Raw genomic sequence first — 27,560 nt, 5'->3', positions numbered from 1 at the left:
GGTGGTGGATTTTTAAGTCATATCATTTTAAATTATCGTGCTGTCAGGGGGTGCTGCAGCACCCTCAGCACCCCTAGTTCTCACGGCCATGCACGGCTGTTTGCGTGTCAATGTTGCTTCACTCGGTCAACCTGCGCGTCGTCCGTTAATGTTTACAACGAGCTTGGCTACTTGTTTGGCGTTGCCTTTTCAGCGTGAGATATACAAGGTGTGGCGTGAGAGCGTGAGAAATGGGTGAAAAGCGTGTGTCACACGGCGAAACCGTGAGAGTTGGCAGCTCTGTACTTATATTTTTATTTCTTATTCCCCTTAGTATTACCTAGACCCCCCTTAGTATTAGCTACTACTCCTTGCTCCTTAGTACTTGCTCCTTTAGTTAGTCCACATATTTAAGTTTCAATATTCCTATATGTTAAATGTATGCACCTCCCTGCCAAAGTAAATTCCTTGTTTGTGCAAACACTCATGGCGAATAAAATCCCTTCTGATTCTGATTCTATATGCAATCCACTTCCGTTCTGGCGGGCTGGGTTTGTTTTGCTACCTAGCTCTGTTGTGCCGACAAAGCACTGATATCGCAGTGACAAAGAGGATATAAAATTAAAACATGAAGAAAAGTGGTTTGGGAACGACGTGTGCGGAAGTTGGTTGCAAACACTCGAGAAAGCACCTGAACGAGTGGTTAGAGTTAGAGTTTTAAAACCTAGAATCGCCTTTAGAATCGCCTCTACCTGTTACAGTTATACCAGAGAATGTCTAATAAAGGGAGAACTCCCACTCTCGGGAAACTTCCGGGTGCTGAACTGGCTGCAGTTCCACTCAAGTGCCATATGAGGGCGCTAACGGTCGAGTGAATGAATGGAGGTCTATGGAGCTATACCCCTCAAAATCCACTTTTCTCAGGACATAATTTTTTGTCCAGTAATTTGAATTCTGAATTCGAAAGGGAAGGCAAAATAAATACTCGCTGCTGGGTGTTAGATTTTTTTAAAGTCGCCTTTCCGTTCTAAAAAGCCTTTGAAAATGTCATTGACGTCATACGACCAGAGTTACTGCTTGACGGCAAGCTCTGGTTACTTCCACTTTTCTCTCAAGGCATCGACAACACAGCTGACAGGTTAGGCTCTCCCTGTCAATACACATGCTAGAAAGAGTTTTGGCTTGCTAATGCTGTTGCTAATGTTGCTAATGCTCTGACATTCTGGTTCTGCTTCGGATGCCATCAAGCTGGATCTCTGGTCCTTCACTAACCAATCAGCATTCGTTAGCAGAATGCTAGCGTGTTATGGACAACAACGACTTACCCTGTAAGAAATCGAAAGGACATAAGTACTCGTTTGTTCAACTTTTGACCTGTAATCCATGTTGAACATGCAAAAACTACCATCAAATCTGAGATTTCTCAACGACAATCAGGCGAAAGGCAAATGTAGCCGTTTTGCTCCATAGACTTCCATTCATTTTGCACTCGACCGCGATCACTCCCAGTGGAACTCTGGTGGAACTGCAACAAAATTCGGTACAATGGGGCTTAATAGGGAGTGGCCAGAGAATGTCTAATATGGGGAGAACTCCCATTCTCGGGAAACTTCCGGGTTCTGAACTGGTTGCAGTTCCACTTTAGTTCCATATGAGGGCGCTAACAGTCGAGTGCAGAATGAATGGAGGTCTATGGAGCTATACCCCTCAAAATCCACTTTTCTCAGGACATAATTTTTTGTCTAGTTATTTGAATTCTGAATTTGAAAGGGGAGGCAAAAAAAATACACACCACTGGGGGATGGATTTTTTAAAAGTCGCCTTTCTGTTCTAAAAAGCCTTTTAAAATGTAATTGACGTCATACACATTGTACGGCCCGAGATACTGCTTGACAGAAAGCTCTGGTTTCTGCCACTTTTCTCTCGAGGCATCGACAACACAGCTGACAGGGGAGATTCTCCCTGTCAATACACATGCTAGAAAGACTTTTGGTCTGCTAATGTTGTTGCTAATGTTGCTAATGCTCTGATATTCTGGGGCCTATTCCATAAAAAAAGCTCAAAAAAGCTAGACTTAGGCCAATTTCAGCTCACGCAGTCCTACTAATTCAAGTCAGATTTACGTAGTCAAGCTAATTGCGCGTGCACCCTATTTTTTAACAGCCCGAGAGGTAAAACATGGATCATACAATCCACCACGGCAAAAGAATGCACACGGCCACATGACTTCTTCCAGAAAGAACGTCCCCTTTAAATCGTGTACAATGACAGCTCCTTCATCCACCGCTTCAATCAAAGTAAAATAAAACGCAATGATTGACGTCATGAACGATAAGACCTTCTTTGATTAATTACCCTCTAAACTAATCTAAATGGACTTTTGACATTGTTTAAAATAAATAGCCTACTATTAATTAAAACATTATCCAGTAGCCTAGTGCTAACTTTTTAACATGGGTTTTGTGTCGGAGAAATGGAGGGCGGATTTAGGTTTGTTTTGCAATTGTAGGCTACTGTTAACAATTATATTGCTATGATAATTATACTCGGATAATTTAGATTGAGATGTAGGCCTATGCCTGATGCCTAAACATTTGAAATCACAAACTAACATCCACACATTTAACGGCTATGGTGCGTAGCCGATCAAAGCATTGTTCATCATTGTTTAATGCATTAGGTTAAATGTTGTAGCCTATGTAGGCTATTTACGTTGATTTTCTATTAATGTTGAACTGATGAGAATAAGAAAATGAGAATATACGTGGTAAATCATTGTCTTCCCGTTGGGTCAGTGTTACAGGGACGTCTGGTTAAGCACCAAGTCACGCTAAGCCTGACAGTTAGTCTGACCCTGACCAGACTAGTTTCGTAGCCTAAGTTGTAGTAGCTGTAGTAGCCTAAGTTGTAGACTAGTAACCAAGTTCGAACCCACTGATTTCTCGCATCAGAATTTTGATTTGGGTCACAAAAGTCTTGAAATTTGAGTGAGTGAGAATGTTGCCCGGTACAGACCGCGGCAACCATGTCTTCACGCACGTCATGTCACAAAGTTCATAATTTTACAGTTTTACAGTCAATTGTAAATCTAAAAAGTCGCGTAGGGCAGCTTTCAAGAGATGAATTCTGCTTTTAGCCAGCTGGTCCGATTACTTTTCTGATTTATTTAAACTGGAAATCTGAGTGAGACTGCGTCCACATTACGCTGTTTTGATGTTAGCCTCAGTCAGACTCGCTCACTGGCAGTGTGCACAATGTTGTATTTCAATCCATTCTACAACAGAAACGTCAGGGAGGACTGCCTAATGTAGATACGAGCCTGATAAAGATAGCCAGCTTCTCGGATTTCTTGAACCGAGCCTGTTTCATTTGTAATTTGCCTGAGAAAGCAACCTCCATTAGCCAGGCTAGTTTTACCCGATCACTTGGTCAGGCCATTTAAGGGTATCCGGGGTCAAGTGACTTTTGTGCATAGACAAGTGAAACGTAAATGTATTTGTCCAAAGGCCAAGAGCCTCAAAAAGTTAATATCAAGCCCTGCAATCCAGTGGAGATATATGATGACCTGATCAACACTCCAAGTGTAATAGACCGGGGAGAAGTTCGTCTTTTGCAACGACATGCGCAGTTGAGCCTGCTTGACAGTTGTGTGACGTAGGGTGATAATTGGTCTATAGGGAGTGGGCAGGCTCTCCTTAAACAGGCTCTGGAGTGGCAAGGCTCTCCTTTAACAGGCTCTGGTCGCGCCCATCGTGACTTCCGGAATAAGGTGATCTATCCTCCATTTTCCCGAAACAACAACCATGTTAAAAAGTTAGGCTGCTGGGTAATGTATTGATTAATAGTAGGCTATTTATTTAAAACAATGTCAAAAAGTCCATATAGATGTGTTTAGAGGGTTTTTAATCAACGAAGTAAACGTCTAAAAAGGACCTTGACTTACGTTGCCTATCGTTCATGTCAATCATGACGTGGCCTTTTAGTTTGATGAAGCAGTGGATGACGAGAAGGCTGTCATAGTACACGGCTTAAAGGGAACGTTCTTACTGGAAGAAGTGTCTTGGCCGTGTGCATTGCTTTTGCCGTGGTGGATTGTATTATCCATGTTTTACCTTTCGGGCTGTTTAAGAATAGGGTGCACGCGCAATTAGCTTGACTACTTAAATCTGACTTGAATTAGTAGGATTGCGTGGGCTGAAATTGACCTTTATGGAACCGCTTTAGCCCCGCTTGATTAATTAAACAAATTCAAGTTGGTTTGGGACTTTAAGTCCAGCTTTTTTGACTGGACCTTATGGAACAGCCCTCTGTATAGCTTTGCCCATCGCTGCAATGCCATTCTGTGAATAAATGTGTTGACCTCTGAGTCTTTGGAACTATATGTGAAACCTTGTGTAGGGCAGTTCTGTCTTGATAGTTGCCTACTCAACTCTATCACTGCTACTGTTCTGGTGTTCAGTGGTTCCCCTTAATTACTGTATGGATTAGGCCACAGTATTGACATTGTTAATTACAGCTGAGCTGTCTATTTAAGTGTAAATGGACTAAATCATGTCTGTATGATATCAAAAGCTTAAATATATTTAGCATTCACATGGTATGTCCCAAATCTACAAAATTGAAATCTTTGGACAATGTCCAATTTTTGTCTTGATCAGCATCAAGCAAACCAACAGTTGTCTTTATTCTGTGCACTTTCTGCCAATTGCAGAGTGCACACCTGCAGTGTCTCCCACAGTGAATAGGCCCCAATCCAAATACAGGTCTGCCCTTACCCACATTGAACTGCCCCAAACAGGTTTTTCCAGATCAAAGGCTACATTGACATTTCTGACTAGAGACCACTCGTAGAGTGGTCCAGCTAATCGAAACAATACTGAAAACAGAAGAAAATATAAATTTAAATATATATAGAAATATTGGCAAACAATTGATCTGTATTGACCATGGCAGTGAAAGCAATGAGTTTCCCATAGGTGCACAGCAACAATTGACCTGTATTCACCATGGCACTAAAATCAATGAGTTTCCCATAGGTGCACAGCAAACAAAACACTTCAATTGCTGTTAATAAATTAACCAGTTAGGCATTCATCACAAACAAATAAAATGCTTAATAGAGTTAGGGAATAACAAAACAAGGTATACAGTATATGTATGAATATATGGTAATGTCAAGTAGTATCTGCTGCACTTACTTTTTGAGCTATTTGTACATAATTTTGCATAAAAAGAGCTGGAAAATGAATAAATGTAGATGTAACTGTGAATATATTGTGCTTTGGAAGTTCCGGCTTCATCTGACTAGGCATGCGTGTATAGAGGAAACACAAGTGACCAAAGTAAGGGAACATACGTGATTTATTGATGTGTAGATCGGAATAGCATAGACAATGTTAAAAAGAGGACTAACAATAAGAGCACTGGTGGTGGGTCACACTTGGGATCTCCACCTCTGATTCACTGGCTGCTGTGTACGGGACGGCTACTCTCCATTCCTTTTTTTTCTTTCCCCCCCAAAAAACATCTGAACCATATGTGTTGGCGGTGTCCGTTCACATTCTTAAAATTCCACTGTTCTATGGTCAACAGAAAAGTGTGGGTTACAGCACATTAATTTCCATTAAGTCTCTGCATAAGCATTTGCGACCATTGCTTATTCTAAAGGAAACTCATCTGGTGTTCAGAGAGGGGTTTAATAGAGTTCAATCTAGAACAAAAACAAAAATCACACGTCTATAGATAGGCAACTGTCCTGGAAGGCAGAGGGGGAGATACAACAGCATAGAGATAAATAAAATACTGTATCTCTACGTCCAAATCTCTTTCACAGGCTAGAAATGTAACTGGTTGGTGCTAGCACGGCAAACTTATTGGGTGATATCGGTGGTTAGTGTAAAAAATGATAAAAAGAAAACGTCGGAGCAGTACTTCTACAAGACAATGCATTCTTTCAGGATCCTACTTTTAGTTTTACACTCTACAACGGAAATCAAGTGCCAACAGCTTTCCCTTTGCCATTATGCTCTTTTCTGTAAGGGGGTTGGGGGGGCAACATCACAGGAAACGGATTCCGGCTCCAAACTGGACACCGTCGCATATCCTGTAAGGACAGCAAAAGGGAAAGAGGAAGCGAAAAGATTGAGAATGAGGTGGTGACAAATTATTTTTTCAATTGGCCTTCCTACTCTCCCCTCCTCAACAAACCAGGTACAGGCTTTTTCGGAATCTTTGTGTACTTTGTGCGTACCTGTCACCACTCTGTACCCCCATGGGAACACAGTAGTTGAGCTCCAGCCTAGCGATATTCCCCAGACGTAGCACAATTCCCGCACCGTATGACCAGCGGATACACTCTGCCAGCTTTTGCAGATGGGCGCGGGGACCCTCACCTGGACATGGGCACAGGTCAGTAACAGTATCTGGTTTGACTCCAGCAGTCGCACACATAAAAAATTATACATGTGCAGTGTTTTTCCCACAGATTAGAAAGCAATTTGTGGTGGGGGGTTTGCCCCGTGTCTGCCCGAGGGGGGGGTTAAAAATTATTCCCTCGTTAATAATTTGTTACAAAGAACTTTATTATATTAAATAATATTAATAAAAAAATTAATCATACACTCAACCCAAAATACACACATTTAACACCCTATACAAAATTCACACCCCATTCAAGTCCTATCTGCCAGAAACAGAAGAATAGAAATGAGTTCCCTTATCCTGAGACCTGCTTTCTTACCTTCCTGTTTCTACATCTGTTTGTCCACCTCACCTGTTGCTTCAGCTGCAGAGGCGTTGTTAGACATAAAACTCTACTGGGGCACAGGTCCCTATTTATTTTTTTCTTCCAAGCGTGCTCTGCAGAATACACTACTCGGCTATAGAAACTCCCCTTGCTTAATCCACTATACAACAGTTCAGGGACGCAGGTTTGTTGGCCTCTTTAACAAGGCCAAGGACTCACACTGACTTTAAATCACAATCTGCACAATGACACCCTACCACATTGCAATTTGCACTATTGTATCAATTGCACTATCTGTATTTTTAGGTTAGATTGTAAATTAGGGCTACTTATATGTATATATATTTAGTCGAATATGAAACTAACTTCACCTCGGTCTTTGACAGGGACATCAATAGTTAATGCCAGCGCGCATTCATTTTCATATTCATTTGAGCGCAAATACTTTTTTATGAGCTTCATGTAATAATGTTTTTATGTTTTAGTTAGAATAAGATAGGCCTATCATAAAAAAAAAAAAATCTTTAGTTTTGTAATGTTTTCTTAGCCTACCTCAATTTTTGTGTCCGAGTCCGACAACTGGACTTCTGTGTGCGTGCTGCAGTGGCTATTTGGCAAGCTCAGAAGAACGCGGTGACATGGAATTCTGCAGGCATTGGTTTGTGTTTTTGGTTAAACTGCTTTGATTTTACAAGCGTTGAGCAGTACTACGTTTATTTTTTCATGGGTTATTAAACTAAATGAATGCACTGACTAATAAAGTAAATTGTAAAAACTGAAACGTTTAATTGTACTGGGGCACAGCAGATTTATACTGGGGCACGTGCCCCAGTAAAAAGGGTCTAACAACGCCCCTGTCCAGCTGGCTCTCTCACAGCAGCATGTTGGATGCTGTCCTCTTCTCCTACTCTTTCTTCAATGCCCAACAAATTTATCTGTGACGTAGACGCGTGAGTGACCGAGAGATGGAGGGAGAGCAGGGAAAGGAAATGCAGCTGAATGAATACGCTGGGTTCTGAGTGCATGCAACAAGTTTGGTGTGAATCCATCAAAGATTTGCTGAGCTACGACCCAACTTCCTGTTTACTGGCTTAACGGCACATTTTGATTGGCTGTACCGGCCAAACGTTTTTGTGATGGCCTTTGTGAGGCTTGGGGCCCGTTTTCCGTACATCGCTTATTACATCCGAGATCAAATGACACATCCAAGATATCATCTTGCTAATCATGATCTGGCTAATTTGGTTCTTCGAACACCCATGTTGTTTATAATTAGTATAGCTGGATTGAGTTATGCGTTGGTCTAAAAGGGAGTATGTATCGATAGTAGATAACTTGATCAGCAACGCTGCTATTGGCTGCTACCATAAGTCTATGGCTGCTCATCATGGCCAAAAAGAGCGCCCTGTTTTTTCCGCATCCGAGCCAACAGAGCATCAGCTTGCTCGAAAGTTACTCCAAATTTGAAGATTTAATCAGAATGCCAGGGAACACCTCAGTCTGCAAAATCCAAGAAAGAGGGCCGGCAAAAAGTAGCAGACAAAATTAAATGTATAGTAGGCAGTGTTGTGCACGTTCATACCTCTCATGAACTCGTTCAAAGTTCAGTTCATAAAAGTCAATATGAATCGTTCACGTTCATAGTTCACCATTTAAATTCTGAACATGTTCATAGTTCAGTTCATTTCATAGTTTTAATGCGGAAATTGCAAATTAAATACTTAACTTGTTTTTTAACACAGGGTGACCAGACGTCCTCTTTTACCCGGACATGTCCTCTTTTCAAGAACTAAAAATGCGTTTGGCAGGGATTCCAAAAACGTCTGGGTGTTCGTCTCGTTGGATGTTTGTGTTTCTCTGGGTCTTGACCACCGTACCATATAACCTACATGTCTTTAACAAACTATTAATTACGGCCTTACAAGTTTTGACAAGTGTATCTCCCTTACGTCCCACCTTCTTGTGCGAGCAAGAAGTGTTGCCAGATGCACGATCATTATCCTCCAAATACGATAATTTAAATTAAAAATTTAATTGAGCCTTTGGTAGCTACGATACTTCGGCATTTCCAATCTGGCAACACTGAGCACCTTACCGCCTCCACTAGTTTTGCATTGTTTACAACAGCACATGACATCTGCAGCCATGCCGAAACGTAAATGTGTCTTTATTTTCTTATTTTAATATGTGGCTATGTAAATAATTTATTATTTGTTATATGTATTGCTTTAATATATGGGCAAGCCACATAAACAACCACTGAAAGCCACAGAAGCACTGGACTAAATTGCACAAAAAAGATTTGTTTACATTTGTATTTTGCAATTTTGTTAAGGTATAAAAAATGATCATATAGCCTGTCATTTCATTTGTGACATTTATGCATTCATATGGTCATGGTGCCTAGATCGTAAGTTCTAAATATTTCCGACGCTCCCAACCGAGTTAAATTTCCGAAACGGAACCTAGCCAGCTTTAGTTAGCTTCCGTTACCTAGCAACCTAGCGTTGCTTGTTTGGTCTACATGTGTGTGGAATGAATCATGGGTAACGTAATGCGAAGTCGAGTTAGTTAGTTTAGGTTAGTCTACATAGCAAACATTTTACGAGCACTGAGCAACTACATGGTGCAAGCATTCGTTTTAGACAGCGTCAGTCCTTAAGAGAAGGAAAACAGTCCGTAACGTTTTAGCTAGACCTCCAATAATACGAACGTGTTCACCGTTCAATTCATTATTTGTCATTAAGTTTCGTTCAGTTCATGGTTCTCATAAAACGGGTTCTTTTGAACGCGTTCATGCACAACACTGATAGTAGGCTAGTGACTAGGGATGGGAATAATTAATCGACGATCGATTATCGAATTTCATCAATTACATTATTTGTTCATCAATAAAACTAATGTGTGTTCTGTTGCGTAGTGTGAGTCTTGAAGGAATGCAATGGATTTCGCAATTTGGCAGCAATTAAACATTTTACCAAACAAAGCCAATGTTTGGAAAAAAACGCCACAGGCCTACTCAGTTACCGGCGAGTTTCCATGTATTTCAAAAGTAAACATGAAGAGGTCACGGCGAAGTGTAGCGTGAGACCATTTTGACTTAAAAATTACTTTGTTCACTGCCAACACTGCAAAGCTGAGTATAAATACAACTCCTCCACGACTCAAATGATGTAGCTACCACTTGAAGAACGTACATCCGACCCTGGTTTGTGGCGGTGCATCCTGCTCTCGGTGTTAGCACGGGGGTGCACAACGAGCAGAGAAAATTACCCAACAGATCTGCAAGTCCATCAAGATGGATATGCTATCCTTAAGTATTGTTGAGGGCGAAGGTTTTTATGAAGCTTTGTTAGTTAGCCGGAAAAAAAACGAGGGTCAGTTGTGTTTGAGCAGCGGCTTCTAGCTGTCGGCTCCGCTTCTAGGAGTTACAGAAATAGGCTTGTTGTTCTTCTTGTAATAGCTACAGATCTCAATGCAGACACACACAGTTTTTTCTATTTTCACTGCATTTTAATATAGCCTATAAATAGTGAATTTTAATATATTGTTTTTATGATTAATGACAAATTATCAACAATCAAATCCAGCCAACTGAGTTAGCGATGTACGGAGAACAGGCCACAGGTCTGAAGATAATCTCTGCCAAATTTGGTTCAGATTTTTTTCATTAATTCAGTTATCATGTGGTACACACGGGATGTCCCAGATATCATGAGACAAAGGAATCAATTAATAAAAGGCAAACAAATCAACAGTTACTGGCCAAAACACATTTTGGCTTCCTGCGGCCACGCCCAGTGATCACATGACACCATATTGCGTGGACATCCTCAGAAGAGGGTTTCGAGGGTCATCATACCAAGTTTGGTGTTGATATAGTAGGTGTATTGTAGGAGAAGCGAAAAAACGTGTTTCCTTAAAATTCTAAATGGCAGAAAAATATAACCGGAAATAGACGTCATAGGGTGTGTTGAACTCGTCTTGATCCAGGGAATCCAACGGTACCTCATTTAAAAAAATCGGTCATACGGCATAAGTGTAAACACAAGTCCAACTTTGACCCGTTGGTGGCTCGAGAGTGCTCGAATGGGAGACATGAATCTTGGTAAGAATAAAGAGGGGCCCGTCCTTAATGAGTGTGCCAAATTTCACAAAAAGTTACCATACGGTTTTAGGGGCTGCCATGGACTCCAATGGGAGAGGAAGGTGATTAATAATAATAATAAATAAAGCTGCAAGCAGCAATGGAGGGGCCAAGCAGTCCAGAGCAGGACATGGCCTCCATAGCACTTGCGCAACAATTAAGTCACAGCAACCTGTTGCACTCATGCAACACACCAAGTTTGGTCAAAATGCCTGTTTGCGTTCAAGAGTACTGAGTGTTCAAAGTTTTTTTTTTTCTGGTATAACACCACAAGCCTCCTCTGCTCCTCGTGGGAACGATGGAACCCAAGTTTGGTGACAATCGCACAAATGGTTGCCGAGTTACGCTCTCACGTGTCTTTTGGGGCTTCGCCGCCACCTTTAATCGGCTCTGCCGAACAAACGGTTTTGTAAAATCCAGCCGACATCCATCCGATTTGGAAAATCCATCCGACAGCTTTGTGAAGCTTTGTCTGAAGATCATCTATGCCAAATTTGGTAAACCGTGGACAGAAATTGAGGCGTGCAAAAGGTTTTTACCCTTTTCCATGAAATCCAAAATGGCGGCCGCGTCAATTCGGTTATTATGAAAACTTATTAATGGTCAGGCTCGCTATCTCGCAAGACATCAACAGACAAAGAAATTACTTAATTAAGGTGAACACTTCAACAGTTATTAGCCAAAATACGTTTATGCTTCTGGCCACGCCCTGTTTTACTCACATGACACCATTTTTGGAGGACATACTCAAAATAAAGTTTCGAGTAGGCGTAGCAAATTTGGTGTCACTGCCTCAAAGAACTGCTGAGATATGGCTTCACTTCCTGTTTGGCGGCTTTTCTGCAGAATTTGATTGGCTGTACCGGACAAACGGTTTTGAAAATCAAATATCTTTCGATACCTTTTGTGACGCTTGGTCTGAAGATCATATCTGGTAATTTTGAAGAAGATTTGACAAAATTTGTAGGAGGAGTAGGCTTTTAAAGGTTTTTGACAAAACCGGAAATGGCGGAAAATCTATATAACCGGAAATTGACGCCATGGTGTGCATTGAACTCGGCTTGATCCAGGGAATCCAATGGTACCTCATCTTTGAAAATGGGTCATACGGTTCAAAAGTTGCGTGTGTAAACACAACTCCAACTTTGACCCGTTGGTGGCGCTGGAGTGGTCTAATGGGAGACATGAAACTTGGTGTAGGTATAGAATCAACTGTCCTTAATGAGTGTGCCAAATTTCACAAAAAGTTGTCAAAGGGTTCTAGGGGCTGCCATTGACTTCCATGGAACAAGAATAATAATAAAACTAACAATAACAATAGGTTTCCTCCTGACGGCGGAATCCTAATAATAAAACTAACAATAACAATAGGTTTCCTCCTGACGGAGGAATCCTAATAATAAAACTAACAATAACAATAGGTTTCCTCCTGACGGAGGAATCCTAATAAAACTAACAATAACAATAGGTTTCCTCCTGACGGAGGAATCCTAATAATACCACCAATAACAATAGGGTTCCCTCCTACCGGAGGAACCCTAATAATACCACCAATAACAATAGGGTTCCCTCCTACCGGAGGAACCCTAATTACAATAGGTGCCTTGCAGCTTCGCTGCTTGGCCCCTAATAAGAAAAGGTAGAAACTAGGGCTGTCATGCTATTAAAATATTTAGTTGCGATTAATCGCATTATTTCACATGATTAATCGCGATTAATAGCAAACTATTTAATCTGTTAAAATGCTGCCCCGATAAATGATTTTTAAAAACAAAACATTAAAAGGGTGTACTTAAAAACTTCAAATAGGCCTAACTGGATGATCATCCCCATATAAGAAGTTCAGATGGAACACAACTTAAGTTTTATTCACTCACAAACTATACTGCTGTAGCTACAGGGGCGAATCTAGGTTCCCACTTTTGGGGGGGCTGAGCCCCTAGATAAAACCTATTATTTTTCCTGTGACCCAGCAAAACTAGGGGGGTCTGGGGGCATGTTCCCCCAGAAGACATTTTTGAAAATATCCTTTTAAATAGTGTCCTCTATTGGGTTTTAGGAAGAGAAATTAACAAATTAATTTATTTTAAATTAAAAAAAAAAAAATTGGGAGGGCTAATGAAACTTTTGGGGGGGCTCCAGCCCCCCAAAATAGGGCTAGATAAGCCCATGTGTTGCTATAATAAACATCTACAAAATTTGACTTCTGGAAAATAAAATACATTTAAGACATAGCCTGCTCCATAATATTCAAATCTCACTCAAACATACTTCAGATTATGGCTGGGTGATATGGGTAATTTTTTTTATCGATATATATATTTATATTTACATTCGATAACGATAATTAACACTTTAGACCACAGATCTGTAGTAGTAGCAAAATAAGTCTCTTCCTCAACTTTTTCCCTACGCTCGGCATAAAGGTTAGGCAAAGCGGTGTGAGAGAAATGTTTGCGGCCAGAGAGCACGTACCTGGGGTCAAGTAACTAAAACTTTTTAAAACCTTGCTTTTTATCAATAGCCTACCTATTACAACCTTGGAGCAAACTCACACTTTCTGCATGGTTCAACAAGTGATTTTGCTTCAGGTGGTAAAAAAGGTTTCTTATATACTAGTTTTATAATTGGACCAATACGCTGTTGTTTTTGGTCCAGAGATGTTCTAAGAAGTCCGCAAAACCGTTTGGCAAACGATTTACGGACCTAGCAAGCGGTTGCCTTGGAGATGTTGACAACATGGCGTCTGCTCCAGATTCATCGTGTTTGATTTGGGACTTTCCTACGTGTTGTTGTATTATATAAAAAAACAAATATGGACTTTGACAGATTTACAAACACCTTTGTAAGCAAGAGATTTGTTAAAACGTTTCTTAACCGAGACCGAAGGTCGAGGTCAACAAGAAGTCCACATTTACAGTTTGTCATATTTCCAGACTTGGTAGCCACCTGTTTGTTTACTACACCAATTTGCACCGAACATTGCTCTGCTCTTTGTCGGATTTCAAAAAGCCAAACAACTTCCAAAGAACTGAAGAAGGCGAACCCTTTTTATCAATAATTTCTTTATTGGTAGTTGCTCCCTCGCCATGGCTATCGCTGCCACTGTTTTCGGCAATAAGACAAATTTTTTGCGGTTAACATAAGCTACTCCACTCGAAGTGCTCAGTATATTTTAGTGAGCGTAGGCTACCATTTCTCCACAACTTCCTGCTTCATCACAGAAATTAAATGGACTGCTGTTCCTAATTATTCTCTATCGACATTATCGATAATTTTGAAAATGAATTAATGTTACGATATCATTATTGAGGGAAGTCATTACTTCGATAATTATTTTTATCGATTTATCGCCCAGCCCTACTTCAGATACTTAAGCAACCACAGATTGACCTTAGTATTGAACAAGACAATTTCTATTTTGTTGAACTGCTCGCTTCTTTTGCGAGTGTTGTCTGCCATTTGTTACAGAAGCGAATGCTGCTGCTACCACTGCTACAGTGCTAACGCTGCTGCTGCTAGCTGTGTGCTTTGCTTGCATGCGATAGTTTAGGCTGGAAGTACTCCGGTGATAACTAAACTCAGCCTGACAATCAGTACACACAGCCTTAGTTTTGTCAACCGAGCCGTCTCGCAACGTCATGAAATGGAACATCCCATCTAAAAGCCCTCTCTCCATCATTCAGCTACCGTCGGAAGTCGAAGTCATGTGACGACAGGCGATTCCCAGGGTCAAGAAGAAAACCTGCGTTAACGGCACTATTTTGTTGTTGTTGTGTTAAAGTGAGATTGCGTTAATGCGTTATTAACTTTGACAGCCCTAGTAGAAACACTTAAGTGGCTTCACTGCTTCGCGGCTTGGCCACCAATAACGAAACGCAATATGTGGCAGCCGGTGTTGTTTCTGTGGCGCTCCGTCATTAATTTGTCTGTGTGGGAAACTGATGTGTATGTTCACACATTGAATGTATGTATTGACTTCACATCACCTACCGTAGTTGAGATTGCAAAGATTGCCAGCATTGAGGAAGAAGTGGGTTCGGAAGAGGTCACCAAATCCCCCACGGCCTGGACGGAAGGGCAACGGTGTGTACAGGTGGAGTCCCCCAGCCCAGTAGGCCTCCCCCCCCAGGTAGTCACCTGGAACGCAAGTTATTGGAATATTTGAAGTCAACTGTTTTTCTGGTCCGGGGCAGACAGGAATTGGTGTGCAGCGAGCATTTAACCCTTACCCTCGCTCTGTGGACCAATGCTGTACATCCCGAAGCCTCGCACACTAGTGGGACCACCAAGATAGAACCTGGGCAAAAAGCAAACATTCAACTTAGGGTGAATATAAACCAGGCCACAAGTATTAAGCTCAGTTAGTATAAAGAAAGGTGCATTACGAATCAAATGTATGATTATTATTTGCACGTAAGTACAAGTCAATATTTTCATTTAAGAGCATCGCCTAGTGATTGCAACCAAGTTGAGGCAACATTGTTTATAGTCAGACTAGGTTATACCTGTCAGCGATGGAGGATGGCTTTCCTCCAATGGGGTAGAGCATGCCACCCCACAGAGAAGCAGAGAGGACCTAAAAGAAATCATCATATGTATGACCGACATCTGACAACCATACTACACATATACAAAGGGAGGACACTAGAGTGTATTTTCATCTTCAGAAAAACACACAATACATGAAACTGTGATTCAACGATTGTAAAAGACAGCCTCCCCCACAGGCATTGTATTTAACCTACCACAGTTAGCTAAAAGTATTCTGCTGGAAAAAACACCTTGTTTATTGTTGAAATAATTGCATGGATCGCATTTACTGTGGATTTGAAAGGGTCCGTCAAGGAATTAAGAATCAAATCAAATAATTACTGTAAATGTTGTAGGTACTGTATTTAACTTTACTGCAACTGTAATGATTTAACAATAATAAATTGTAAATAGGTTTTCTACATTTTGTTGCTAAGTAACAATGTATTTCAGAATGTTTGGTGAAATTGTTCCTATGGTGAATTTTGTTGTTGTTGCAAACTTTGTGAAATCAATAAATACAACTGTATTTTCAATTCATATACTGGACTAACCACTGGTTAATCTTGGATTTTGGAAATCCAGAATCAGTTGAACCTGACAATGTTTACCATTGACACCATTGGAAGCTTTCAGCCAGCCATCTTCACCATAGGTGAAGGTGAGGTTGAGGGCGAGTTTAATTTAGATGTGGTTCCCCCAGTCATGACTCTGGACACATTTTACAGGTTGGCTGTGGATTCCACCCAGCGCTGGAATGAAACCGAAGGACTTATGGGGGAATACTATGGTAAACTGGTGGAGGAGAGGAACGAGCTGAAAGTAAATATTTGTGAGAAGGAGATGCTTCTGGCTGAGCTGCAGGGCAGAAAGGAGCGCTTGGACAGCCTCAGAGACCAGCTGGAAAAAATAATCAGGGGAGTAGACAGGAAGGTTGTCCGAACAATGGACGCAGAGTTCAGGCAGACCAAACTGCTGCAGAAGAAGCAGGCTCACAGAAGGCTCCAGGAGAACCTCCTGGAGAACATTCAGCAAAATAACTGGAAAATGCAAGTGGAGGTGCGGAGGGCATGGAGGTATAAAATCTAGCCCAGCTAAGGAGCAGGTGGAAGAGCTTTTAGTGGAGGGTCTGAAGCTTTAGAGCAGAGCCAGGGCATGCTCAGGAAGGCAGATCACACATGGCTGGGTCTATGTTATGATTCTGTTATCATATCAGTGCTGTTACCTCTTGATCTACAGTCAAATCACTGAGCTCTACTCATTTACCTGATAGCTGTTATGTTTTGAGTTTGTTGCTGTTATCTTTTGAGTTTGTTGCTGGTGCGGCTGGCATGGTGATGTCATTGGCCGTAAGTGTTTCCCGCCTTGTTACATTGTTTCATGTTTCAGTTGACTGTTCATGCGTACGTAGCATGTGGTTCATCAATTGTTTTTGGCCCCTTTGATGGCATCTTTGGTAAGATATTGTGGTTTTGAAATGTTGAGGTTTCACCCAAAACAAATATCTGATCTAAAAGTTGTTCTTGTGTCCCGTATCTATATGTGTTAAATATTAGCAAAGCTCCCTGTGTCCGTTTGACACGGTTGTCAAGGTTACCAAAGTAAACGTAATTTATTTAGGAAAAACTGAGCTTTTCTCATGTTTTTTAAATGTACAAACTTTCATAACTCATAAACATAAGAACATGTATGCTGTCTGTAATATATTAATAATAATAATAATAAATAATTTTGTTCAGAAACAAAACTTGGTTTACTTAATGTCGCTTGGCTCACCTAGACTAGTTAGTATTTAGCTAATATCAGCATTCTACTCTGTGCTGTAGCCTACGTCGTACAGTTTCATGATTTCTTTGTTTTATAAGCCAATCTGTACATTAACATGCTTCTGTACTTATTCTGTAACATGTCATTAATACATTGTTATACTCTCCAGTTTTACCTTCTTACACTTTCAATAAACCAACGATGTTGAAGGAACACATCTCCGGTGGATTGTTTGTGGGAAGAGTTTAGCTGCCTTTCAAACTATACTCAGCACAGTATAGGGAGTACAGAACCATAGCCATGAGCGAACTTGAGGTTGATATTGATGTTTGTGCAGTCGAGTGTTACTCAGTTGGGTGCTGCTGTGAGTGATAGGAGGGAGGAGTAGAGCTCAACCAAACTAACTGTCTCACGGTAGCTAATGGGTGGCTGTTAGAGCCTACTTGGCCAGCATTTCCTCTACACACACTCCCACTGTGGGGCTTTTCTCGTTGCAAAAGGCATTCTATAAATGTAATGTATTAACATGACTATTAAAACCAACAACAACAGAGTCATAGAACTCTGCTCTCTTACCGAGTCCCACACCAGCCTCCTGTTCAGCTGTAGCTCAAAGTCCTCCTTCAAAAAACTAGCATCTCCACCTGTGAAGCCAGCCAGCTCCTATAGGGAACAGAACAGACAAGGACACTTCAGCTGCCTTTTTTTTGGTCACCACAGACAGATGCATATGCCTCTGACAAACACACGTACCTGGTTGATCCTTAGTAAGGCTCCTTTCTTGGGGAAGATGGCAGAGTTCCTGGTGTCGATGGACATGGTGTGCTGCAAGGACAAATTGTATTCAGATGAGTCAAAACAGAGGTTCTCTCACCACATGGAGTCAGGGTTATGAGTTATCAGAGAGGGTACAGAGCCAAGTGGAGGTGGAGGTACCGATAGAGCAGACTTGAGGGAGTGTCCGCTCTCCTCTCTCACGGCGAATGAGGCACTGCGAGCCAGACAGCCCAGCTCCCTCCACACGCCTTCCCACTTAAGAGTGTGGTTGCTCCTCCACAAGGGGAACTACACCAGAACGAGGGGGAGAGAGAGAGTATAAACAGAAAAAAACGTAAAAGGCTCCCAAACAATACACGAGGAGTCATATACACACGCCAACCTGCATAAACACACCTAGACACACATGTAAATCTGTGAGACGGCTTACATTGAGCTCTGTGGAAAAACCTCTGTCGGTCTCCTTCAGGGAGCTCCATGGAAACTGGCCAGTGACTTTGTACAGGTTGAGGGTGAGGCTGAAAGACAAGGACAATGGATCTCAACAGTAACCACTAGTAACACTAGTGACACTGTAAACTGTTAATTCTGGAAAAATGTAAGGTTTGAATACCATACAACAAAAACATTAGTTTAAAAGGTGAAAATATATAAGAAACCAGATTTTGTGCATATCAATAACAAAAGACAGGAAAAAGCAACTATAGGCTTTTAGAGGTGGGCAATATGGCCAAAATTAATTTGTAATTTGAGTAATTTTATATCACGGTTAAGGTATATATCACGGTATAGTTATTTTCTGTAAATTTAAGAAATGGTACAAAATAACCATACCGTACTTCATCATCACACTCGATTATTTCCTACATACAAAAACAACTCCCTTACGAGACAACACTTGAGTTAAAAACAAAAGACTCAAAGTTACGAGTACGAGCGTTGTGAAAGAAATTTTGGGCCTATGTACAATGAATGTGTTGAATGAATGACGCCACCTGTAGTTTTATAACACCTAACTAGGAGACGAAGGCCGAATCCCAATACTCCCCCTTACCCCTTCCCCTTAGTTTTGCGCGTTCCCGTGAGAGCTAGTGGTGTCCCAATACTCTTTTGAAGCTAGGGGAAGGGCTAAGACTAAGGGGTATCCACCCCTTAAAACCAAGTAAGATTGGGAGCTTACTTGAAACCTAGGGCTATGTGAAAACTGCGCGACCGGCAACAATGGCGACCAAATCATCCAGAGAGTCCGATAAATGTTATATTATCTAGCTAGTTTGGTACGTTAATGTTACAGTTCTGAATTGCACAACAGTCCCGCATTTCTTTGACTAGCATGTCTACAGTTCTAAGTAAACTCCATTAGCAGCGAATTTCGTTTAATATCAGTGCATAACGCTACTTGCTTTGGAGATATCGATACGTGCTAGATGACGTACATGTAACCAAGTGGCGTCCCATTTCCTAGGGCTATGTAGCCCTTACCCCTTACTTTCGAGGGCCAAGGGGAAGGGGTAAGTTAAGGGGAAGGGGTAAGGGGTAAGGGGGAGTATTGGGATTCGGCCGAAGTCTAGGAGACGTGAAGTCTGGGTGACCTGAAAGAGTTCTTGTCACCTGGGGGAAAGAGACAGTTGGTCTGAAGACCATGTGGATTCAACTGTATTGTTCCAAGGATTTAACCATTGACAGAAGAGATTTGGTTTAGCTTTATGTCTGTAGGATGGACCAATGACTTTTGAGAACTGTCGTATCTATAAAATGGTCAGTTGAAGAATGTTCTGGGGGGTTCAGGGCCATCAGCTGAGTACTGCTGGTGGGCTGGATTCTCCCGGTTCCATTCTAGAATGCTAGATGGAGCTGTATGGAATTGTCTTTGTATTACTGTCTTATGTTTGTGTGCTGATGATGTTATGTTGGTAACGTTATTATGTTTACATCTACGTCAAATAAACATTAACTCTATACTTCACCCGACTTCAGCTTAAACGATTCTCTCAAATTTCCACAACAGCGTTCCAATTGGCTGATGCACAGTCATGCCATCCATGTGATGACCTACTCACAGCTCAATGCGGATCCGTAATGTCTTCCGACGAAAATTTCTAAATGAGCGAAAGCGATCAGTCTGAGTTTTACTATCCATATAACTTTGGTTTCGGCGTATCAACCTTGTTAAAGCTCGGTCGATACGTTAAAGCCTCAGTTTGATATTTCCCAGCATGACCTCACCCTCAGTTAGTAAGTAGTTCACTAGTCATCCTAGATCAAGAATGCTAGCAACGCCATCAGTGTAATTTTACAACAATAATTTTACAGTGCGAGACATAAAACTTGAACAACAAATAGAATTGGTTACCTGCAGAATGGGTCCTCAAATATATCATTAATTTGCATCGGCATGAATGTGGTCCGTTTAGACAAAATACACTCCACATCGAAAATTCAGTCAGATCAACGCAAATGTGCTTCAAGGTCAAACAAAGGTAAAGGTTGAACTACAATTCTAAATATAGCTGCAAGCAGCAATGGCAGATTCCTCCTTGAAAATTGCAACATTTTGTAAAATGTACATATTAGATAGTTACACTGGGATTAACCAGAAGACTTGAAACTGTAATTTATGTCAAAAAACAAAACAAAAAAACATTTGTACCTCTGACTGGATTCAAGCCCACCACACATCACCACTGTGTCTCATCCTACTAAGCCATTTACATCACCACTGCGTCTCATCCTACTAAGCCATTCACAGACTTAGACATTAGTTCATTCAGTTTTTGTATCAGAAAATAAGACATTTCTCCAATGGCACCCATTGTCAGATTTGGTTTAAGTTCAAACAGCTGTAATTTTGTCCAATTTATATATGGGACATAAAAACGGGATGACTGGGTTGCTGCTGTAAAGAATAGCTTACTCGTAGAGCTTTAAAAAGGTTGCTTGGGGTGCCAAAACTTTTCATGTAAGGGAATTTCAAATCATGCCTTGCATCAGTTGCGATTTGTCCTGGCTTAGGTTCCTGAAATGAATTTGCCCAACAGGCAACAGGCTGAACAATCAATATACTTAATTCGAGCTAATTTGGTTGTGAATCTGAGACTACCATGCGTAGACTCCAAGTAGCTAGCTACTGTTGTAATCCTGGCTTGTTTTGCAGTGGTTTACACAGTCTCGCTAAACAGATGATCGGAGTGTTGTTACGGGTTCAAATAAACACTCATTGCTATGTTTTACAACCGGAGGACTGAGCGGAAGACTAGAAATGGATCAAATGGATTTGACTGGATTTGAACCTACAACCCTTCGTTTACCAGCACAACATCTCATCCAATTGAGCCATTGCCAGATCTGGACACTTCCATGTTCAGTCATCAACTGGATAATAAAATAAGATGTTTCTCCAAAGGCAAGCATTGTCAGATTTGGTCCAAGCTCAAACAGCTGTGATTCAGTCATATTTTCACATATCAAGGTAAAACTTTGCAGGGTACTTCAGGGTGGTGTCATCTTAAAGCCTATTACGTTTGACAAACCATTATTCAAAATGACATTTCATTTAGTGACACAAACTTAGAGGCAGTGTTTACATTTACATAAATACACCCCTTTCAGCCATTTTGTATTTGATTCAACTGTCTTAAGTAAACAAATATAATGTCAATGATAGATATCTGTACAAAATTTCAAGTCAATTTGATCTTTTTTGTAGGGGATCTATTTTGAAGGTTTTGCCAAATTAGCACTGTAGAGGAAAATCCGTCACGGCGGACCTTATGGGTCCTTGAGGATTTTTTGTTCCCCATGAGAAATAAGGCATGCACACCAAGTCTTAGAAGAATTTGAGCTATGGGGTGGAAATGCCATCACTTTGAAAATCGACTTTTGGGCATTGCCTGTGGTGCCCCCTATGGTCCGATGTGGCCCATATTTGGTGTGGGGGTACCCACTCGGACGTAGTATCAATGTGCCAAATTAGAAAATGTGTTACCAATAACATGTTGAGTTATTGTGGCGCAAGGAGAAGAACTTTTATAATAATAATAAAACTAACAAATACAATAGGGGTGCAACAATTCAACAAGCCCACGGTTCGGTTCGTTTTTTTGGGTCACGGTTTCAGTTTTGGTTCGGTTTTGTTTGGCAAATTAGGGGGAAGAAAAAAACATTACCATTTCAGTGTTCTCTCTGTATTTTCAGTGTATTTTCTGTATATCCGGCGAAGTGGGAGGTCCCAAAGCGCAGAAGGGGGGTGGATCCGGCCCGGGGACTCAAAACGGGGTTTGGAGGAAACCAAAAAAACAAAATACACTGCCTACATAGCTTCTTTGACAAAAAAAAACCTGCTTGTACATCAGGGCAATGTACATTTTAATTTCAGAACATGCACTGCACCGATCCGACTTTTTCAGTCCCGATACCGATGCCTGGGCTTTGTGTATCTGTCGATACCCGATACCAATCCGATACCGTTGTTGAATTAATAATAAACTGTATACCTCCCACCTTATACCTTCCTTCCACCATGTGGAAAAGACTAAAGGCACCAGACTTTCCTAATAAGACAAAATAACAGATGTAATCTACTGCATTCTTATTTATTTGTTATTTAAATAAAAAAATCGCATTCAAAATGCGAAAATAGAATGTCATCAAACGTAGGGCCTGTTAAAATAGTGTATTGATCAAACATACAATAGTAATCAAACAGCTACCAAACATTGTAAACGATTGTAAAGATTCAACGTCTATATAGCCGAACAATGGATTTTGGTGTTTCAAAACCCATTGACACTGTATGACTATGTTTAGCTTGTGTTCTGCTCCTCTCTCTTACCAACCGTCTCTGGAGGAGGGGATCCCTCTCTGAATTGCTCCTCCCAAGGTTTCTTCCATTTTTTCTCCCGGTGGGAGTTTTTCTGGGAGTTTTTCCTTGTCTTCCTTGAGGGTTTAGGTTGGTTGAGGGGCAGTTCTATGGGCGCATGTGAAGCCCTCTGTGACATGCTTGCGTGTAAAAAGGGCTATACAAATACATTTGATTTGATTTGATTTGTAAACATATTTATTTGTTGTCGCTGGTGTGTGAACCATGGACGTTTTTAGCTTGAAGCATTGCACCGTGCAGTGTACAGCTAGTGTCCAACCAGTGGACAGAAACTTAAAAGCAACATGGAGTGAGCCAAAGAGTTGGCTGTGTGGAGATATTTCACGCTTGCAACGCCAACTAGTTCGTTGGCTGTTTGCAATGTCTGCAAAGTAAATGTTTTGAAGGGTGGTGGTATTACTACAAATTACAATAGTACCAATTTAATCAAGCACATCCAAAAGCACAATGCTAGGAGCACGCCGAATTCCTGCAGCTCAACAACTCTACTATACTGTAGAATCTACAGTGTAGAACGAGTAGCGTCGCACATAAGTGATCGTTCAAATGCGGGTCTCACAGCTTGCATGTGCGATTTCGAAAATTCCAACTTAATATTTTCCGATAGATGAAGGGCCATTGGAGAGGTTGTTGAGTAATGTTGTTCTGAAACACATGGCGGAGGCAGAGAAATCAGTACGACCCAAGTCATCCAAGGTGTGGGAGCATTTCACACTAAATTGACCGAGGTGAAGTTAGTTTTATATTCGACATTTGTCTCACATTCGGAAGACGCTAGATTTGCAGCATCGCGTTAGGGACCGGGTGAAAACAACCGATACCATTTTGAAAAATGTAGACTTTCATAATATTTTAAAGAATATAAAACCTCAAACAGACACCAGAGTATCTTAACAATGTCTGGTATACTTCCACAGCCTTCACTTTTTCAATTAAGTTCCAAATAAAATAATAGAAAATCACTCATCTTTAAAAACAGCTTAATCCTCACAAAACGTAACTTTTTTTCAAAATTGTGTCAATTTTTTTTTAATATTCACCAGATTATTCTAATAAAGTCTGGCCTCCTCCACAACCTTTCAATTTTCAATAAAGTTTTAAACAAAACTCAAATAAATTGCTCATCTTGGAAAATAGGATTTAATCCACGCTAATATTAATAACGTTTTCAGAATTGTGTGCCTGTCTGTGCACATTCTGAAGATTTTTTGCAGTGTGAATTTGCACTGTCAGTTCTGTTTTTGAATAAAGGGTTGGAAATGAATGTTTTTTTTTAAATCCGATTCATCGATTAATTGAAAAAAGAATCGACAGATTAATCGATTATTAAAATAATCGTTAGTTGCAGCCCTAATCGTGAGACTGAATGCCTGTGAGTGCCTGTGAGGAACTCACGGCAGCACCCGCTGCTCGTTGAGGACAGCACTGCAATCCGTGCTTTCATGTCAGAGTCTCAACACTGCTCTGTGGGTATTTGGTTGTGTATGAAAAAAAAAATCCTTGTGGATCCAAAAAAACGCGGTTACATGTAAAACCGAACCTTGGGTAGTGTTTTGAGCGGCCTTGTGCCTTTGTTAAAAATAAAAAATCATACTATCAGAATCCAGAGTTATGGAGATTTTCCTTTTATGTACATACATCTATATAAGGCTTACATCCATTCCACAAGGCACAAGTAAAGTTGGTCATGTGGCTAGAAATAAATTGCCAGGCTTCCCTTGCCCACACATTGACTCATCCCTGTAGCCTATCTATGATTGAACTCATATGGACAGACTATGTGTGATTGACTTTGTTCGCTTGCATTATGTCTGGAATACCTGATAGGGCTAATCAAGTGAAAGGGGTTTTCATACTTGCGTTCAAAGTTGCCCGGCTGGGGTTTGAAGTAGGACAGTCCGTAGGAAGTTTCCTTGGTACCATAGGAGAACTGGAAGGTGAGCTTCTCTGCACGGCCAAACACATTAGGCAGCTTCAGACCGAGAACCTAGGACACAAAGACAGACCGTGCACACATGTTCGAGCAGTTAGAGAATTGATATATTGGACAGCATATCTGTCACGTGTGTGTGTGTGTGTGTGTGTATGTTCTCTCACCATGCTTCCCTCGTTGTTGCCGACCATGGTGTTGTAGCTGCCTGTCAACCTCTTCATCTCCGTCACTTCGAACGTCACATCTAGGCCGTTGGGCAATGCATCTTTACCTAAAAAGATTTAAGATTTGTATACAACTCTGATGATCCCTTTGCTCATCCAGTATTCTGCTTTAATTCTTGAGCGCAGCCATGTTAAAGCATAAGCACCCTACCTTCTGACGTGTCAATAAGCACTTCCACCTCCTTAAAGATTCCCAGTCGCAGAAGTTTCTGCCTGGCAATATGAGATTTCTTCATAACCTGTCAGAAGATAACAACACACAGCAGTTTAGATTAAGTCAGAGATAGACTTTCAGTGTTGTCAATACAGCTCTGGGGTCTCATTTATAAAACTGTGCGTAGGATTCTTACTAAAAGTGTACGTATGCCCAAAAGCCTAAAATGGCGTAAGCACACAAAAATTCAGATTTATGAGACCGTGCGTACGCACACCTGTACGCAATGTACCCTTTATAAATCACAGATTACCCACAAGTGTGCGTACGTGAATCAGCATTGTACCCCGCCCTGAACATGCCCATTTTAACCATAAATGGTCAATGCAAAGCATCTCATGAATGCTAATCTAGTATCTCATCATGACCCTGGCATGCGATTGTTCTTTACGGTGAATCATGGCGCATGACAACTTCTCAGACACTGTTAGCTTATTGGTGGAGCCCGAAACTCAGAAAATTTGGTGACCGGTAGATCACCAATAAAAAAAAAAAAAACTGTGCGAGTGGCGTCAACTGTGCCAGTGATACCGCGAGTCGAGATACAATTAGAAAACAAAAGCGTTTTTTTATGAACAGTAATCTATTAAAGTCAGGACTGATAATGAGGACATAGAGTGTAGCGATTGCATGGGAGCTTAACTACTGTATTTCCAGTTTTTGACATATGAGGATATTTGCACAGTATTAAAGAAATATATTTAGTTATACACTGTGTTCTGCAGTTAGCCTATCTCAAGGTAGGATATGTGATGTTATCCTGTATTCCATGCAGTCAGGGAATCTCCCCCTCCTACACTCCCGTAGTGGACAATCTGATGGTGAGGAAGCGCTGATTTATTTAAAAAAAATTCTAGTTGGATCGTACAAGGTGTTTATGGAACAAGAATCCATCAGTACAAGCGCAAATAACACTGCTGGATGTAATCCTCATGATAATCATGAAATTGAAGGAAAAAAACATGTGTGAAGAAAACAAAATACATAAATATAAAGAGTAATGTTCTTCCCAAATTCTATTTTCTGCAGTCTGACTACAGTACGGTCATCTGCGACGCCAATTCCAACTGTTTCCAAAATGAGCGTAGGCCTACGGGAGGGTCAGAGTTTGCGTGGAGGACCGCACATTCTCCCGTCAAGTTTGTTTTTTATGAATCACAACCTTTGAGTGGAAAGTGGCGTACGCACATTTTCAGCCCCGTTTTGTGCGTACGCAAGCTTTATAAATGAGACCCCTGGCATGGCTGATGAGAAAAACATAACACTTACGTCAATTAGGTTTTTTGCATTAAAGACCTCAGAGATCTCATAACCCAGGAGATCTTCTTTAGTTCTCCCCAGACCCTCAATATTGACATGCTGGACCACAACCTGAAACGAGTAGAGGGGTGGTCAGCCTTATTACCATCAACTACTACTGAGTTTCACAAACTAACGTGTGAAATGTCCTACTCTGAGCCCACTCACGTCTTTGTTTTCGAGGACCTCTTGTTTCGTCTCCTGCTCTGGTTCAGGTGCTTCCATCATATCATCCGGGTTGACGCCCAAGTCGCGCCCGTGCATTGGAAGCGGATCTAAACTCTGTAGAAACAAAACAGATGGACACACTTGACGGTGTTGCACGGTAAGGAACCATATTTTGAACAGGGACATTTCAGCTACACAATTAAGTGATATTCTACAGGTTTTGAATGTCTTTTATTGCATATATGCAAAACGTGCTTTTTTTTATCTACACTCAGTTACGTCGCTGTTCGGTCAGTGCTTAGTTTGTACATCGCGTACAAAATGCTATATAGTCTTACACGGTGATTGCACATTGACTGCTCGGGGAGGTCATGCAGAATGTAACCAAGACCTCGTTGTTGTGTCAAATAGATCTTACCCTAGCGTGGACCGTCCCCATCTTGACGCTATGGTCGTCAAATATGTTCCCTTTGACCTAAGCGATCTTTCCAGATTAATAAGACAATGAAAGAAAGAAATAACGATGGCTAACATTTACAGGACCAAGCCCCCTTCAAGGGAGACGCCATGACACTATGTGCGTTCCTTTCCCTTCTTCAGTGGTTGGTCTGAAAGAAGTTGGTCATCATAAAGGGCGGGACAATCAGTCACGACATTGGCTGTTTATCAATCCACGTTTTTTTCCGTTCTTGTGTTCTTGCGAACTCGTTTGACGTCATCTTTCATTGCCCAAGTACAGTTCCAATCCAAAGAACACAAGTCACCAAGAACGCCAAAAATACCCGGAAATGTACTTGATCCGCCCCTTTTATAGAGGATGGTGACTTGACCAGCGAGAACGCTTCTGATTCCCCAGAAGTCATTGCAAGATGTCAAGCGAGGCGGACAAACCTCA

At 41.1% G+C, this 27,560-nt stretch overlaps 1 protein-coding gene across 1 annotated transcript; it reads right to left on the bottom strand.

Annotated features, from left to right (window-relative positions):
- Window positions 1-5,322: 5,322 nt before the first annotated feature.
- Window positions 5,323-27,270, bottom strand: samm50l (sorting and assembly machinery component 50 homolog, like). Its single transcript, XM_047022823.1, has 15 exons — window positions 27,084-27,270; window positions 26,666-26,779; window positions 26,468-26,569; window positions 25,136-25,223; window positions 24,925-25,031; window positions 24,684-24,814; window positions 18,379-18,466; window positions 18,108-18,236; window positions 17,925-17,996; window positions 17,748-17,834; window positions 15,380-15,450; window positions 15,104-15,171; window positions 14,865-15,011; window positions 6,230-6,371; window positions 5,323-6,082 (listed from the first exon to the last, which is right to left on the bottom strand). Exons 1-15 carry the CDS (start codon window positions 27,102-27,104, stop codon window positions 6,037-6,039), a joined length of 1,413 nt encoding a protein of 470 aa, XP_046878779.1. The 5' UTR covers window positions 27,105-27,270; the 3' UTR covers window positions 5,323-6,036.
- Window positions 27,271-27,560: the final 290 nt, after the last annotated feature.

Source organism: Hypomesus transpacificus, chromosome 7 (genome assembly GCF_021917145.1).
Source record: "Hypomesus transpacificus isolate Combined female chromosome 7, fHypTra1, whole genome shotgun sequence".
Classification (NCBI taxonomy): Eukaryota; Metazoa; Chordata; class Actinopteri; order Osmeriformes; family Osmeridae; genus Hypomesus; species Hypomesus transpacificus.
Note: the sequence above shows the minus strand (reverse complement) of the source record. Positions and strands in the feature narration are given on the sequence as shown.